This window comes from Triturus cristatus, chromosome 2_1 (assembly GCF_964204655.1).
Source record: "Triturus cristatus chromosome 2_1, aTriCri1.1, whole genome shotgun sequence".
In the NCBI taxonomy this organism is placed as follows: domain Eukaryota; kingdom Metazoa; phylum Chordata; class Amphibia; order Caudata; family Salamandridae; genus Triturus; species Triturus cristatus.
The window spans coordinates 363,333,127-363,349,627 of NC_140581.1; the positions used below are offsets into that span (position 1 = coordinate 363,333,127).

At 42.9% G+C, this 16,501-nt stretch overlaps 2 protein-coding genes across 2 annotated transcripts in view; one reads left to right on the plus strand and one right to left on the minus strand.

The window, feature by feature from the left end:
* The window catches only part of DHX29 (DExH-box helicase 29), a 1,004,292-nt gene extending 1,003,208 nt beyond the window's left edge, over window positions 1-1,084 (minus strand). The window contains exon 1 of the mRNA XM_085631302.1: window positions 774-1,084. Within this exon, the coding sequence (XP_085487428.1) occupies window positions 774-942 (169 nt within the window). The 5' untranslated portion in view covers window positions 943-1,084. The remainder of the gene's footprint in view (window positions 1-773) is intronic.
* MTREX (Mtr4 exosome RNA helicase) overlaps window positions 1,036-16,501 on the plus strand; it is a 780,177-nt gene continuing 764,711 nt past the window's right edge. The window contains exon 1 of the mRNA XM_085631304.1: window positions 1,036-1,226. Coding sequence (XP_085487430.1) covers window positions 1,120-1,226 — 107 coding nt within the window. The 5' untranslated portion in view covers window positions 1,036-1,119. The remainder of the gene's footprint in view (window positions 1,227-16,501) is intronic.

Genomic DNA, 16,501 nt, shown 5'->3' on the forward strand with positions numbered 1-16,501 from the left:
TGTTGGAAGACCGGTTGTGGGCTGTTTCCTGCTATACTTTGCTACTCCAATAAACACCTTATCTTTCAAGTGCGACCTTCAAGAGTGTTTACTGACTTAACAGTGGTGCACACACTGCAAAGACGAACTGCTAAGCTTGCAAAAGACACAGAGTACAACAAGGAGCCTTGTAAAAAATCCGTGCTGTAAGTCTACAACAAAAGGTCGCTAGTCTCTAAAACTTTATAGGTGCCTATTGCATAGTATATACATCCACGAGTGAGGTCTTCACGAGCTCAGCATCTGCCTCCACAGTCACCTGCACACTTCCTAATTGATGTTTTGTGTGTAACGAGAGAGTAAAAGACAATAGTCCTGATTGGCACAGTAGGAAATAGACACTTTAGTATTACAGTGCTACGAAGTACGATCCTGCTACTGAATTTACTCGCAAGAAAGTGTTACATTTAAGTGCAACACATTCGCACTTGAAAGTAACTCATAAGTGCACTGAAATGTCACACATAAGCAATCTGAAAACATAGCAGCTATGGTGATATAATAGGCTTTGTTGTACAACAATCAGTGGAAGATGAATGTCTGAGTGCACCAGGCAATCAGATGTCTGTGTTGACTCAAGACTGAATACCTATTACACGTGGCTGACGAAGGTATGATGAACGTAGGAAGCGTATACGTGTACAGCGGGGAAGTAAACTTCAACTTTTTTATACATCTTTAAACAGATATTTATTGTAGTCAAACATGATCTATAGCCAAAATTACTCACATACCTTGTTTACCCCTGGGCTCTCTGGTTGGGGCTGTCTGCCCCTGTCGGATCCTAGTGCTCGACTCTTCAGACCCTTGAGCACCTGTGCTGCGAGGTCTAACGGTGGCAGCGGCAGGCACGTGAGGTGCGGGGGCGCTATCGCCACGGGGTTTCTTATTCTTGCCACCCATACCTGATGTTCCTAACTCAGCTTCAAGCCAGTATCTCACAATCACAACGCCTCTGCACTAAAGTGTCCCATCCAGGCTCCCTTCCGAACCGGCACATCGCATGGTATTGTGGGTGAACACGCTGTCTTTGCTTCCGGTGCGCAAGCGCGACGCTGCTGTTGCTCGTATTGAACGAAGATGGCGGATGCGTTTGGGGATGAGCTGTTCAGCGTGTTCGAAGAGGAAAGCAGCGCAGGTAAAAAGTCCAAGGCAGCCCAGGGACCCACCAAGCCTGACAAAGGAGGGTGAGTGGAGATCTGAAGAAGAAGCCTCTCGTGATGCCATGTGGGGGGCGAAATACTGCTATTGAAGGAAAGGGCAGGGCATGTTCGGGTTAGAAAAAGAAGACGAAGTCACTAGTTAAGTGGTTGGGAGTTTGGTAATAGAGGAAACTGGCAAGTGAGCGGAAAAAATAGAGGTTTAGTGAAATAGCGGATGTTAGAACAAACGTGGAAATAGTGTATTTTAATTTGGCTTGGCAGGGGAGCGCGTCAAGTATTTTATCTTCTTTTTGCATTACTTTTTCATCTGCAGTGTGCTTATCCGTCATTTGTGCCCCTTTCTCGCGTGTTTATCGGATACCACGTATTCAATAGTACAGAATTTGACGTATTACTCCCTTATTGCTCTTTGAATTGGTGTGCGTGAGTCCGCAGTCTTAGCTAGCTTCTGAGAGGGTTCCTGTCACTAACGGATGCTAAAACCTGAGCGTTTGTAATGCCACGCAGTAAGTTTTAGACGACCAAGTCTACTGTTTGAGAAGGATAACTTCTCTAGTATCAAATACGGATCTAATCATTTAATTACCGTTATTAATACAGTCTACGTTAAATCGACTTTTTCGAAATTCAGGAAGGTCATTATTGGAATCAGAAATTGTAACTGCGCTTGAGTCATTATCCTTTCTCATAAGAAGACACCTCTGATTGACAAGCGAATATAATTTAAATGAATGTAGGCCTCGAAAAATCTTTAAAATGTTACTAGACCTGTTGGTATAGTGACTTGAATAATCTACTCCACCTAACTGTAATGTGCTTGTCCCATAAACTGATCTAAAATGTGTGATTCTAGCCAAATATTTTATCTTGTCACCCTTTTCTTCATTATTAAATATGAGAGCACCTTCAAAGATGAGTTAGGTTTGTCTGTTGTACAAAACTTTTATGTTTGATATATTAGACTAAACTTTTGCACAATGTATAATGTAAATCTAGCCCACATTAAAGGTACACATGACCCCCCCTTGCTTGCCTCTTCGTTCATCAATATCATTGTCATCAGGTCGATGACAGAAACGTTTCTAAGTTCATGTTTAAAAACTCACTTTTAATGGATATATTACTAAAGCATGATGTGGTAGTGCTCGGTCATTGACGTCGTCCCACCGCATTTCCGTTGAAATGGCCTCAGACTTTCATGCAGTTTTACTGCTAAAACTATTTAGCGTGCAAACGATAATTGGAAAATTGGGTTTTAGCCAATAGTTATAATTTTCACATCCTCAAGATAAGTGTTATGATTTGTTTTGATCCTATTAAAATGTTTCCATCACACATCAGAATAAATAAGTGCTTTCACAACTCTTGAAATGTATTTTGAAATTGAAATTTTGTGCAGTTCATTTACAAGGTAGTTAAATGTTTTTTAGAAACAAAACGGACATCCTATAGCCTATAATTGCACACAGCGTGATTGTCAGAGAGTTCACTTTTCTTTCTCTGACTGCAAAGTTAAAGGATTTTTTAAACACAATCTCCAGGATAAAATAAGGAACAATTTATAAGAAGACATAAGCTGACCTCTGTATTTGAAGGCACAGCAAATGAAACAAGATTTAAAGGCATATTCTATTGTTCTTTAACTTTATTAATTGTAAGAAAACCTGTTTGTCAGCTGGGGTCTCTGGCCAGACTGGTCCAGAAGTATATAAAAATGGCTTGCCTGATAACCTCTGACCTGCAGTAGCAAGTGGGCGGGTAGATTTCTCTAGGCCTGGAATGTGTTTATATCTCCGCATCAACAGGTAGTGTGGCGGTAGCCATATATCACCTTTTCTTCCAACCTCGACTGGAAAGTTTGCATAATTCGTATGGAAACTCAATAAGACCGTAACTTAGCTTCGGCAACTTTATTCAGTTGCTTCTGCTTCCGTTCGATATGGGAGAAATGAGGAAAGGACCTGCTCTTTTAAGATCTTAAGAGGGGTCAGGCAAGACTGCGTCCTCGCACCATTTTTATTTTCTGTTTATACAAATGGTGTGGAGGATGCGCTGGGGGGAGTGTCTTTGGATGTCCCCATATGTGACTCCAATCGGCTCCCTATCGTGGCATATGCCAATGATGCCGTACTCCTGTCTAGAACTGGGGTGGGGCTCCAGCGGGTGATAACAGCATATGCAGCTTTTTTGAGCTCACTGGACCTAAAGGTCAACAAATCAAAGACATTCATTTTAATTGCAGGGGCAGGGAAAAAAGATTAAGTACCACAGTTTCATATGAACTCTAAGAAAATTGAAGTGGTTGATACCTTTTCCTATTTAGGAATCCTCTTCGATAAGAATCAGTCTTGGACACAGCAGGTGGAAGGTAGAGCATCGATGATGAACAGGAGCTTAGTGGCACTAAAAACATTAACTAGGCGGCTGGGTGCCAGACCCCTGGACACTTTAAAAAAGATCTATCAGGCCAAAACCGTGACGGCTGTGACATACAGGGCAGGTGTTTTGGGCATGGCTCCGACTGAATTGTTACAGTTAGCCGAAAATAAATTCTTGAAATCTTTGATCTCCCTCCCACAGTCATACTCTAATTATATTTCTCACATTGAGTTAAACGACCCATACATTACTGACGTAATTCGTTTGGCTCAGTTTATGCTGTGGTTATCTATTTGGCGTAGGGACACAGTCCCCCTGAATCAAGGGATCATTACTGACCTCCTTAAACTAGAGAACCATAGCAGAAGCGGTTGGCTATGATATGTAGAGGAGGAATTCACAGCCTTAGGCTTGTCGAATCTTTTCAGGGCCCCAATGACATGCCGGGCCTTTTCTAAGAGGAGGTTGGCTGAGATTTTTTAAGGCGAAGGCCCAATATGTCCGCAGAGATAAAAACCTTGGTGCGCAGATGGTGTGGATGTATCATCAAACTCCCTAAGTTGAGGAGGGTGAGTTTTCATATCTGGCAGAGGTCCCACTATCACACCATAAGTTTATTGTAACGAGATTCTGCTTAAATTTGATTCCATTAATGCTATGGTACCCAACCAGAAGTTTCAGGCACTCTGACTTATCAACGTGCCCTTGCGACCTTAAGTCGACACAGAATGATTTGCAGTTGTTATTCTTCTGTAGTTTGTATGCCCAAGAAAGAAAGTATTTTATTGTACCAATTTTAAAGAGTCTTAATTTTAGCCAATCCCGAGTTGCACTGTATTTTTTAAAATCGCTTCCGAATAAATGTATCTGTTTTGCAGTAGCATCTTTCCTTTGGGCATGTATGAGGAAAAGGAAATATGCACCTTGATGTCAGGAGAATCTGTTTATTTATTAACTTTATGGAATTTACTTGCAATCCTGATTAAGGGGGGGCTTGCTTATATGGAAGAATTAATTGATCATATTTTAATTGTTTTATAGCTGATTTTATGTACTTTTATGATCTGTACACAAGAGATCGAATAAAGTTTATAAATGAAATGAAACTTTGCATATTGAATGAAGCATGAAGTTAACATAAAGAAAAAAGGGAAAGGATAGCCAAGTTAGAGGCTTGATCTAAAATTTTGAAGGGGAGCAGTACGGCTGACCAATGTTCAGCACCTCAATTTCAAAATGAATACTCACATTCTAAGTTTGTGCAAAAAACGTCCAGAGCAAACCGCACTACTGAAACCAGATACACGAATCTTTGAAGAAGGGAACGGTGCACCAAAGAGTAAAATCAAACCGCTTCCAAATTATCCAAGTTATGTCCTTTATTCTTTGTTTAAATCTTAAAATTCAGACGCAGCCAACGCGTTTCATTCCATAGGAACTTCGTCAGGGCCAAAAATTCACAAATAGGCAGATTCCAAAGAATCAATAGACGATCAAGTCCGGAGTGGTACTGATTCAGTAAACCAAAATATTATGCAGCCTCTTAACCTCGGAATATGTAGGGGAAGTTTTCTACAATAAGGAGAGATGGCCACGATATTGGCGTTCAATACACAACTACATTGTTGATTTGATATTTGTACATCGCTTATGAAGGTCTGTTGACTGGTACTTGATGGTATTTGACACGTACGGATCCAGGGGTTACATTCTTGCGACCTTATAACCTCTTTTATTTTGAGAGGCTGCATAATATTTTGGTTTACTGAACCAGTACCACTCCGGACTTGATAGTCTATTGATTCTTTGGAATCTGCCTATTTGTGAATTTTTGGCCCTGACGAAGTTCCTATGGAATGAAACGCGTTGGCTGCGTCTGAATTTTAAGATTTAAACAAAGAATAAAGGACATAACTTGGATAATTTTGAAGCGGTTTGATTTTACTCTTTGGTGCACCGTCCCCTTCATTGATCTAATATTTTGTTAATTTCAGCACTCCTTAAATATGAGCAATGCGACTGTGGCATGTGTACATTTTAGCGGTGCGTGGGTGCCACTGCATAAGATGTCAGATTTTTTAATATTATTACATTTGTACATAGCTATTGTTTGCCAATTTTTCAAGAGTCCTGTAGAAAGCTGGCGCTTATACGATATATCAAAATGAGATCTCATGTAGAGAGTATAGCAGTTCGCTTATGAGTGGACGGGGGCTTGTTATGGCAATCCCAACGTGCTCTTTTAAGGGATAGTGTGGTCGAGTTGCCTTAGGCTTATCACAGAGGAGTGCAAGACAACTAAAAATGCTTAGGCTTATCACAGAGGAGTGTAAGACATAGGGAAATACACACAACAGTCAATAAATGAGAGACACACAACTCAAGGAGAAGATCCATTCCAATTTATAAAAATTGCAAGTATCTTGATATATCAGAAGAAAATCAGAAGGCATCAGAAGAAAATCATTCAGGTAAATACATTTTTTAATATGAATTCTTTTTTGTTCAAAAAGCCAACACTTACTGCAATTTTTGGAAGCTGCAATGTTATCCTATGAGAGAAAAAGTCTATGCAGCATTCAGGTATAGTACAGCGACTTACGGGACCTATCTCCAGGAGTTAAGGTGAGAGGTGGGTAAGGTCCAAGGCAGCACCAGCGACCCTAGGGCGGTCGGGTGCCGAGGTGCAAAGCTGAGTCGGGTGCCCAATGCTATTCATGGTTGAATGGTCGTGGTGAAAAGAGGCTGCAGGCTTTGACTGGGGGACCGGCTGAACCAATAGAGGGGCTTAGCCCTCACGATGCTTGGGGATGTAGGGACACCTTTGGTCCTTTTCTCCACGGCCCAGTGGTAACGGGTTTAGGGGTGTCTTTAAGCATCAGTTTTTCTTACCGGAAGCAGAGGCTGTAGACGACGTCAGACGGTCTACAAGGGGTGAAACTACGATGGACTCTGGCTGGGAAACTCAGTTGCACCGTTGGCCCTCTCCAACTCAGGCTTGGAGTGACTGGTGCAGTGGTGGCTTCAGGCGTTGAGTTTTGATGGTTCCAGAGTCCTTTATGTGGAGTTTCTGCACAATGCAGGGAACAGTTCCACTGTTCCATGGGATTTCTTGGTTCTTTATTGAAGTCAATCAGTCCTCCTAGGTTTTGGAGGTACAATAGCTGCCGGACGAGACGTCTTTGGCGCAGTTTCAACAGGGAACTTCAGACAGGCTGGCAGGGCTGGGGCCACGTCAGCTGATCTCTTCAGTCTAATGCTTTTGTGGCTCTTCGGTGTCTTTCGTAGGTCATAAGGATCTGTTGTTCTGGTGCCAGGAGCTTCCCCAAATACTGAATTTAGGGGAGTGTAGAGTAGTAACCAATGGGCTACTGGCCCCTGGGGTCACTACTCCACCTATATGCCCTTATCCTGTGGGAAGTGGGCTTAACATGTCGCAGAATTCCTACTTACGCCATCACAAAGATGGCTACTTCTGAAAAGAAGTTGTGTTCACCTCAGTTTAGTCCACCTTAAGGGTGGTTCTAGCCTGGGGGTGGCACACCTTCCTGACTAGCTTATTTTCCCACCCGTCCAGGTGCCAAATGGGTTCTGGACAAAGGGAGTCAGATTCCTCTCCTGTGAGGAGAGCCAGGTTTGCATGTCAAAGGCAGCCACTCTTTGAAGCTTGCCAGCTCAGGAGGGCTAATCACCAGGTCATCCTGTGTGTGTGGGTGTGTGTGTGGGGGGGGGGGGTGATACGACACCCTCTTCCTTAACAAGCTTTTGTACAGGGTCTCCTGAGAGCAAGAGGCTCTCACCCTAGGAGGTCAGAACAGTGTCTTGTGTGGCAGGCTGGCAGAAACCAGTCATGGAGCACACCAGAGACTGGTAGGTTTTCAGGGGGCACCTCTAAGAAGCCCTCATTGTGCATGTATTGGTAAATTCAATACTGGAATTGGTGTGTGTTTATCAAACATTCCTATCTTCAGTGAAGCCGTCCTGTATCTGGGGAACTCGTTTTCACCAGTGTCCAGCACATGTTTTAAAATAGCTTCCCTGGTCACTTGTACTGGCAGTAATAGTACTGTTCAGCACAGAGGCATATCTGCTCATGATGGTATGCTATCACATGTAATATTCAGCTCCTCGTATTAGGGCTGCTAGGCCTGCAGCGGGGGTGACTTAAAAATATTACATGCAGTGTTAGGGGACCTGGCACACAGGGATGTGTGACATGTCATGTTTTCACTTTTGTCTGCATCAAGACACGCAGCCTGCAATGGCAGCCTTGCGTGTGCTTGGTGAGGGGTCCTGTAGGGTGGCACAATTCGTGATGCAACCTTTAGGGACCCTCTTTAGTACCCCAGGCCCTAGATAGCAGAGGTTCCACTTACTAGGGACTTACATTGGATGCTAAAGGTTTTGCTAGTTGTGGGAAACAATTGTACAGTTTTGTGAAAGAGCTCTGGCATTGGAGACCTGGTTAGCAGGAACCTAGTAAACTTCCAGTCAAAATCACATCATTTACCTGGCAAAAAGTGGGGGTGACCATGTCAAAATGGAGTACTTTCTGACAAGTCCCATGGAAATTAATCAGTTGGTTATATTTCTAAGTTGCTGTTTTGTTTTAAAACTCAACATTTGTTTTAAGAAAGGAGCCACATTTCTTGGAGTATTTGTTTTCAGAGTTAGATTGTAAGCACTCCTTTACTTTGTGCATGATTTACCACTAGCTTCTTCTTTGGAAACCTTTTTCTTATAGCTTTGAAAGCTGTTACCTTGCCTATTGTCAGTTTTTTCATGCACTGCCATTTACCCCTAGGAAGGCCTGCAAAGTATGCTGTGTTTAGTGATGATAGAAAGCAGTCTCTACACTTCAATGGTTGGTGGGTTAACTAAAAGTGACCGTCCAATCCATGATTGAGGGCGGCAACTGCCCCTTCCGCAAAGATAATTAGACTGTAGACCATTTATGCCCATTTCCAGTCTAAGTTGCACAGGCCTTTTTATGTACAATTGTTGGGTAAAGGACCTGCTAGCCTTTTCATTGATAAATCTGTAAATTATCTCAGGACAGGGGTCCTTTCTCTTCTGAAGGCACCATAGTACGTTTAGAGTGATGTGTTTTTCATCTATGGATGTCTTGAATACAGTAAGTGGAGTTGTTTTTAATCAGGGCAAACAATGACTGCATTTATAAGGCTACTCTGCAGTGCTGAAGTGAAGAAGCAAATCCTGTTTGTTTAGAAAGTGAGCTGTGTGGTCGGATGCCTACCCACAAAATTCTCAAGCCCTAGCTGCCACCCAGTGAAACCATCAAGACACTCACTTCAACATTTCAGAGCACTGATGTAACAGAGAACATCAGGGTGCAGAATAGCATGGTAACATAAGACTGAACGATTTTAGCACTCCCTCTTTTAGCAGTTGAGTGCGGCATAAGAAATGAACAAATATATAAAGAAAAGAGGATTAGAAGAAACACCTGTAATCAAGGTGACTGAGCTCCAAACACAATAAATCAGAATACAGTATGTAGGTGCTTTATCAACCTGGTAAATCTCAACTATTCAATCAGACGCTCCAGAGGTGTGTGGCACTCGGCGGGCAGTGGTGGGTGTAATACAGCATTGGGCGCAGCCAGGAGCACGCTGTGACTCAAGTGAGGTTTGTCTTATTTCCAGAGAGTAAAATAAAAAGTATTACAAATCCGGTGGTGGATGTGTGTTTTATTAACGTGAGGGGGGTTTCATGCATGGTTTTGTCGAATTTTTGTCGAATCCCCTTTGAATGGCTTGGTGTGCGTGTGTATTAAATGTGCCCGTCAATAGCTACCCATGTTTGTATAAATAAACGACAAGGGTGTCTACTTGGAGAGTACCCACCGGCGGGGGTGCCGGGGTTAGGCACGTTTGGGTGTCAGACACGTCAGAGCTTCACTAGCGGTGTAAATACATTCCATCTGGATTCATTCTATGCATAGTCGCCTTTTAAAGAATATCACGCAAATCGTCATGGAGATAGGTACATACGGTTTGTCCAGCATGTCCTAGGTGTTTCTATAAATATATATATTTTTAAAATAATAAAAAAACAATGGCCGGCCCCGGGGGAAGGGGTCCCCGGGGCCATAAGTGGCCTGAGGAGGGGGGCAACACAGCCCCCCCTCCTAAAGATTTTTTTTTTTAAAAAGGCCATGACCCGGGGGTTGGGGTCCCCGGGGCCGATTAAGGCCTTGGGAGGGCCAAATTAAAAAAATTTCAACCAAAAAAAACTAGGGTGCATGCCCTGGGGGATGCGGTCCTCAGGGCCAATAAATTAGAAAAAGAAGGGGGGCCACACTGCCCTCCTTCCTAAAAAAAATAAAAGACCGGCATCGCGCCGGAGGCCACGCCCCCTCCTTGCAGCACTCTGCAAATGCGCCCCCTGGCCAGTTGTAAGTTGGGGAATTAATTCCCCTTCAATACTGAGGGTCCCTGAGGGCCAACGAGCCCAACAGGGATCTCCAGTATGCGCCGGGGAGCTGCGTTGCAGACACGGGTTCTGAGGCCATGCCCCTTTTTACACCTCTATGCAACGCAGCTCTGTGGTGCTTACTGGAGGTACCTAGTGGGCTAGTTTGACCCTAGGGACCCTTAGGATTCAAGGGGACTTAATCTCTCAACTTAGAACGGCCACAGGGCGCGTTTACACAGTGGTGAAGGGAGGGGACGGGGCCTGAGGTGACGTGTGCAAACACGCCCTGTGGCGCGTTTTAAATTGGGGAAATAATTCCCTTTCAATCCTGAGGGACCCTGGGGGCCAACTAGCCCACCAGGTGCTTCCAGTAAGCATCACTGCTCTGCGTTGCAGAGAGGTGGTGCAGGCTGTGCCCCTTTTTACACCTCTGCAATGGCGCTTACTGGACGTACCTAGTGGGCTATTTTGCCCCTAGGGATCCTCAGGATTCAAGGGGACTTAATCTCCCAACTAAAAACGGCCACAGGGCGTGTTTACACAGTGGGGAAGTGAGGGGACGGGGCCTGAGGTGACGTGTGCAAACACGCCCTGTGGCACGTTTTAAGAGGTAGTTTTAATCCCCTGCCCTATTATATACTAGGGGCTTACAGAGGAGGTCTTGCTGATCACAGGGGGACCCCAACGCATAGTGTTCCGTAGTGTATGTAGGTGTTTTCACTGTATTCTGAGTGTCTTTTAACATAGCACTGGCTCTAGGACTGGTTAGTCAGACTCAGTTACCACCAGTATCCGTCTGAAAAAGTTGGTACAGGATGATTTTGCAACAAATCTTCTTTCTGCATTTCTTTTTCTTCTTCTTTCTGTGTGTTTTCTCTTCTTTCTTCACATGTCCTATCTCTGTAGACATAGTTAGAAAGTAGCATTTAAAAACCTTAGAAACTCACTGAAAAAACCATAGGTTTCAGGGGCGTTATAGTTAGCTGGACTTTTCACTCGTACAAAACCATTGAAATTCCCCCGTTATAGTTAGTTCAGGTAACTATAACTCGCGCACCCGCAGTGCACTGCTGATGACGTCACATATTACATCACTCATGACATCACTCATGACATCTCAAATGACATCATCCTTGTGATAGAGTGGCAGACCTCCTCTCCCCCTAATATAACCTTTTGATACACACATTCAAAAATAGAAACTAACATTTTCAAAACAATGGACATACCAATATCAGTTACAACAACCTATTCAGTAATTCTAAGATGCACATACACATCCACTCATTCACCAACAGTCCTATACAGTCACTCATACATGTACTCACTCATCATATGTACTCATACACCTATACATCCTGTTACACAACGCCACTCCTCCATAGTTACTCACACACATAGTCACTCATGCTAATAAAGAATCAAACATCCATTTACTTGCATATACAGTTATACACACACCACCACACTTACTTCTACAGAAACTTACACATACTTAGTCTTTTAAACACTTTTAGAAACACATACTTATTCATACAGGAACTCTTCCAATCTCTCACTCTCACATATTTCACTTATATACACCAATAGTCACATATACTGGTTTAAAACATATGTAGTTACTCTTAAAGACACTATTGAGACAGTCATTCACTCACTAACACACCCATGCACACACTCATCCACCCATACAGTCCTGCACACATGCTGTCTTCAACACATACAAACAGTGAGTCACTCATCCATGCACCTATGCACTATGTAATACCCCCCACCGAACCATACAGACACTCAGACTGATACTCAAAAGACCAACTAATAACCTATATAGACACTCATGTAGCTACTCACCAACCCATGCAGCCACTTATACACAAAGTGAGAGACTGATACAGATATGTACATATTTAAACATTACTCACTAAGCCATGTATTCACTAAGATGCACTTAATCAGTCAGTTATACAATCAATTTTTCAAAAACAAATCATCCATTTAGACACTTATATACCCATTTATTCTTCCATCGACCTTGAGATATACATATATATAACATATGTCATTTTCAGAAAAACACACATTCACTGGATGATGTCATCAGTGATGTAATATGTAACGTCATCAGCAGGGCATTGCGGGCGCGCGAGTTATAGTTAGCTGAACTAACTATAACGGGGGAATTTCAATGGTTTTGTATGAGTGAAAAGTCCAGTTAACTATAACGCCCCTGAAACCTATGGTTTTTTCAGTGAATGAATATATATATATAATCTACTGGCGGTCGCCAGTAGAAAGTTATAGTTACAACCTAGTTTCCATAGGAAATCTCAAAATTCTATTTTGAATAACTTTGGCGCCGGTTGACGAATCCTCGCAAAATTTTCAAAACTAATGGGGCGCTCCGTTCAGCTCCTACCCTGAAAGTCTCGGGGTGATTTGTCAAGCGGGGGCCGAGAAAAAAGGGGGGTCCCAAAACGCGTTTTCCCCATGCATTTTTCCATAGGACCTTTAGACACAGCTACAGCCCGAACGGCTGAACAGAATTACTTGAAATTTGGCAGAGAGGTAGCCATAAGGTCAAGGAAGTGCCTTTTGCAGGTCTGGTGTAAATCTGTTCAGTATTTCCTGAGAAAATAGCATTTAAAAGCATATCAATATCTATACGCGTGCAGGGTGCGCGCACCCTGCCGTGCGCGAGCGAAATTCTGATTGGTTGTTAGATGTCGGTAAACATTCGAATCGGTCGAAACCAGGAAGTGTTGGTCGCCATTTTGTCTCTCGCAGTCTGAGGGGGTGAAAAAAAAAAGGTGGAGAACGTGAAAAGGGGGCAGAGTGGACAGTTCCTGACCCCCTAGCCTTGGTCAGGGGGTCACAGAAGGACCCAAAAGGGAGAATTTTTATTTTTTTTTTAAATCGCGAGGTGCGCGCACCGAGCACGCACGGCACGCACTGCAAACCGTGGGTGCTCGGTGCGCGTAGCGCACCGAGCGCCCACAGCGCGCGCACGGTGCGCGAAGCGCCCACAGCGCGCGCACGGTGCGCGAAGCGCCCACAGCGCGCGCACGGTGCGCGAAGCGCCCCGTGCGCGCACCTCGCGATTTAAAAAAAATAAAAAATTCACGGTGCGCGCACGGTGAAAAACCTGAAAAAAACCAAATATTAATAAATACATAACTTAGCATTTAAAAAACCGTACAAATTCACTTAAACCATAGGTTTCACACATGTTATAGTTAGCTGGACATTTCACTCGTAAAAAACCAATGAAATTCCCCCGTTATAATTACTGCAGGCAACTATAACTCACGTGACCGCAATCCTCTGCTGATGACGTCAGATATTTCATCACTGATGACATATGTGTCTTTATGAAAAATAAATATTTGTAATATATGTATAGCTAAAGATTAATGGAAGACATGGGTAAATAAGTGTCTAAATACAGTGATGTCATATCTGACGTCATCAGCAGAGGATTGCGGTCGCGTGAGTTATAGTTGCCTGCAGTAACTATAACGGGGGAATTTCATTGGTTTTTTACGAGTGAAATGTCCAGCTAACTATAACATGTGTGAAACCTATGGATTTTTTAGTGATATATATATATATATATATATATATATATATATATATATATATATATATATATATATATATATATATATATATATATATATATATATATATATATTATATTTTTTTTTTTTTCTTTTCGTTCCACAACTCCCGATGGGAATATATCTGGCTGTCACGGGCGGTCCGAGTCGGGATACCGGCGATCCCAATTATTCTCTCCACAAGTCCCAGTATATCACAGAAAACACTCGGACACCTCGATGTATTGCAAAGTCTTTAATGGCAGACTCAAAAATGACACATTTCGGCTTCCGCCTTGCTCACGCTCGTAGAAGCCCAAAACACACATGATTATATCCACTTGCTTTCAATCAATAGAAGAGGACTAATTCCAGTGCATGTACAATATTAACAACTGTGGCGGCCATATTGTAATGTGCAAAGCACATTGTATACACATAGGAGATATCCTAACTCACTTAATGAGTTCCTTGTTACCCCCTCTGACACCCTTGCTTACAGAGTCCATAACAACCAAACAGACTGCATTTTGATCTTGGAAATAACAGGCATGAAAATGGCGAGCTACGGGGTGTTGCATATTGTTAATTATTGCACGAATGTGCTCAAGTACCCGCTTCTTCGCTCGATGTATCGTGCTCCCATCATACCATTTGTTGCAGGGGAAGATCAAAACATACACACAGTATGCAGTATTGCAGGTTAATGATTTTCTAATTACAAACTCCCTCTTGGGGTTTGGTAGCAACAGCCTGTCACAGTCTCTGCTTCCTTTACATGCTTTGCAGTACTTGCAGCATCTGAATCCAGGTCTGCCCTTTTCGCCCCCTCTTTCAGCTTCTGTAACATGATTTTGGCTAAGATCATCTCTTAGTGAACAACTTTTTCTAAAAGTAATCTGTGGATTACTACCCAGATTCTTCTTAAAATTATCGTCTGTCAATAATACATGCCAGTGTTTGTTAAAAATCCTACGTACTTCACTTGCCTAGTTATGAATCGTATACATTTATTACTCTCTTCCTTTTTGCTGGGGTGTAAAGGTTCGATCCTATTAACCCTCTTTACTCTGGATTCAGCCTCAGAAATATTTTTCTCACTATACCCCCGTTCCTTAAAACTTTTGCACATGATTTCCTTCTCACACATATAAGCAGCATCCGTGCTATAATTTTTTTTTTTAGCGCTCAGAAGTTCCGCATAGGGGATACTGTACACGAGATATCGTGGATGTGAGCTACTGGCACTGAGGATGCTGTTCCCAGCGATCTTCTTTCAAAACAATCTAGTTTCTATTGTATCGCCTTTCACATCTAGATATACATCCAAAAATTCCATGGAGCTTTTGCTGATATGCTCCGTGAAATGAAGATTAAACCTATTCACATTCAACTTGTTGATAAAACATCTGGCTGACTCTTCATCACCATTCCAAATGAAAAAAATATCATCAATGTATCGCAGCCACAGGACTACGCTGTTCCCAAATTCCGCCATTTGCGAGGCCAAGTGCTCCTCCCACCAGCCCATGAATAAATTTGTATTGCTGGGGTCAAAGCAGGTGCCCATCGCAGTGCCCTGTTGACTGCCTGTAGATGGTGTCATCGAAGATAACAAATAAAAAAAATTGTTAATCAAACAAAATTCAATCATATTTAAAATCATCTGTGAGTGGTGAAGCAGGGAGATGTATCGTGTTTTTAAAAAATGCCGAATTGCCTGGAGACCTAGCTCGTGTTGAATACTTGTATACAAGCTACTCACATCGAGAGAAACTAGGGTGTAATTGTTCTCCCAATATATCCCATCAATAATGGTAAACCAGCATTGGCATAGCCAATAGGTCTCGCCTTTGAGACCTTATAAGTGTTTAGCCATGCAACAGTTGCATAACTAAACACTTATAAGGTCCCAAAAGCGAGACCTATTGGCTATGCCAAGCGGCCGCAAAAGTGAATTGATCGCGATCAAACATCAAAGCGGTCGCTAAAGTGAAAGTACTCGCGGTAAAAGTGGCGCGCGCGCCCCCGCGCACATGCACTGTAGCTCTAGGCTGGCCTGGTAGCACTTTTTGGAGCCCTCTCAATAAGTCTCGCCAGGCCAGCGCATGCGCTGGGTCAGGCGAGACCTAAAAAATGTGTAGTATCCCTGAGGTAGGCCGCAGGGAGTGCTACCACATATGGTCTAAGGTAGTGGTCAATAAACCTGGACGTATTTTCCAGAAGTGAACCCATAGAAGAGACTATGGGTCTCCCCGGAGGGTCCTGGGTGTCTTTATGTTGTTTGGGGAGTAGGTAGAGAATGGGGATCCTAGGGTGTGCACATTTGAGATAGTTGTACTCCTCCCACTCTAACAATCCCTTGTCTCTCCATTCTACCAATAATTCCCTGTAGGTGATGTTTGATCTTAAAATTTCGGCCATGTTGGATTCACAATAGCATTTAACATCACTCCTCTGTCTTTTCCCTTCTGCCAAGTACTTGTGTTGTCTAAAACCACCATATTCCCACCCTTATCCGACTGGCGGATTACGATACTATTGTCGACTTTCAGGTTGTCTATAGCAGCTATCTGTTATACAGTCAAATTCTTTTTGCTACACGGGTTTTTTTTGTATCTGATTTTGTTTAAATCTGTTAAAACTCCCTTTTCAAACACATCAATAGCTTCACATTGCACATTTGGAAGAAACACAGATTTCAGTTTGAACTTGCTACCTAAATTGACACCTAGCTCTTCCCCACAAACCTCAGAATTGGACAACACTTTCTCATCAGATGGCTCATTATACCCCAGGGCATTTAAAATATGAAGCATCTCAATGTCCTCACTATTCAAGTTACTCACTCCATCCGGAATGGTTGCGACCGTATGTCTAGATGGT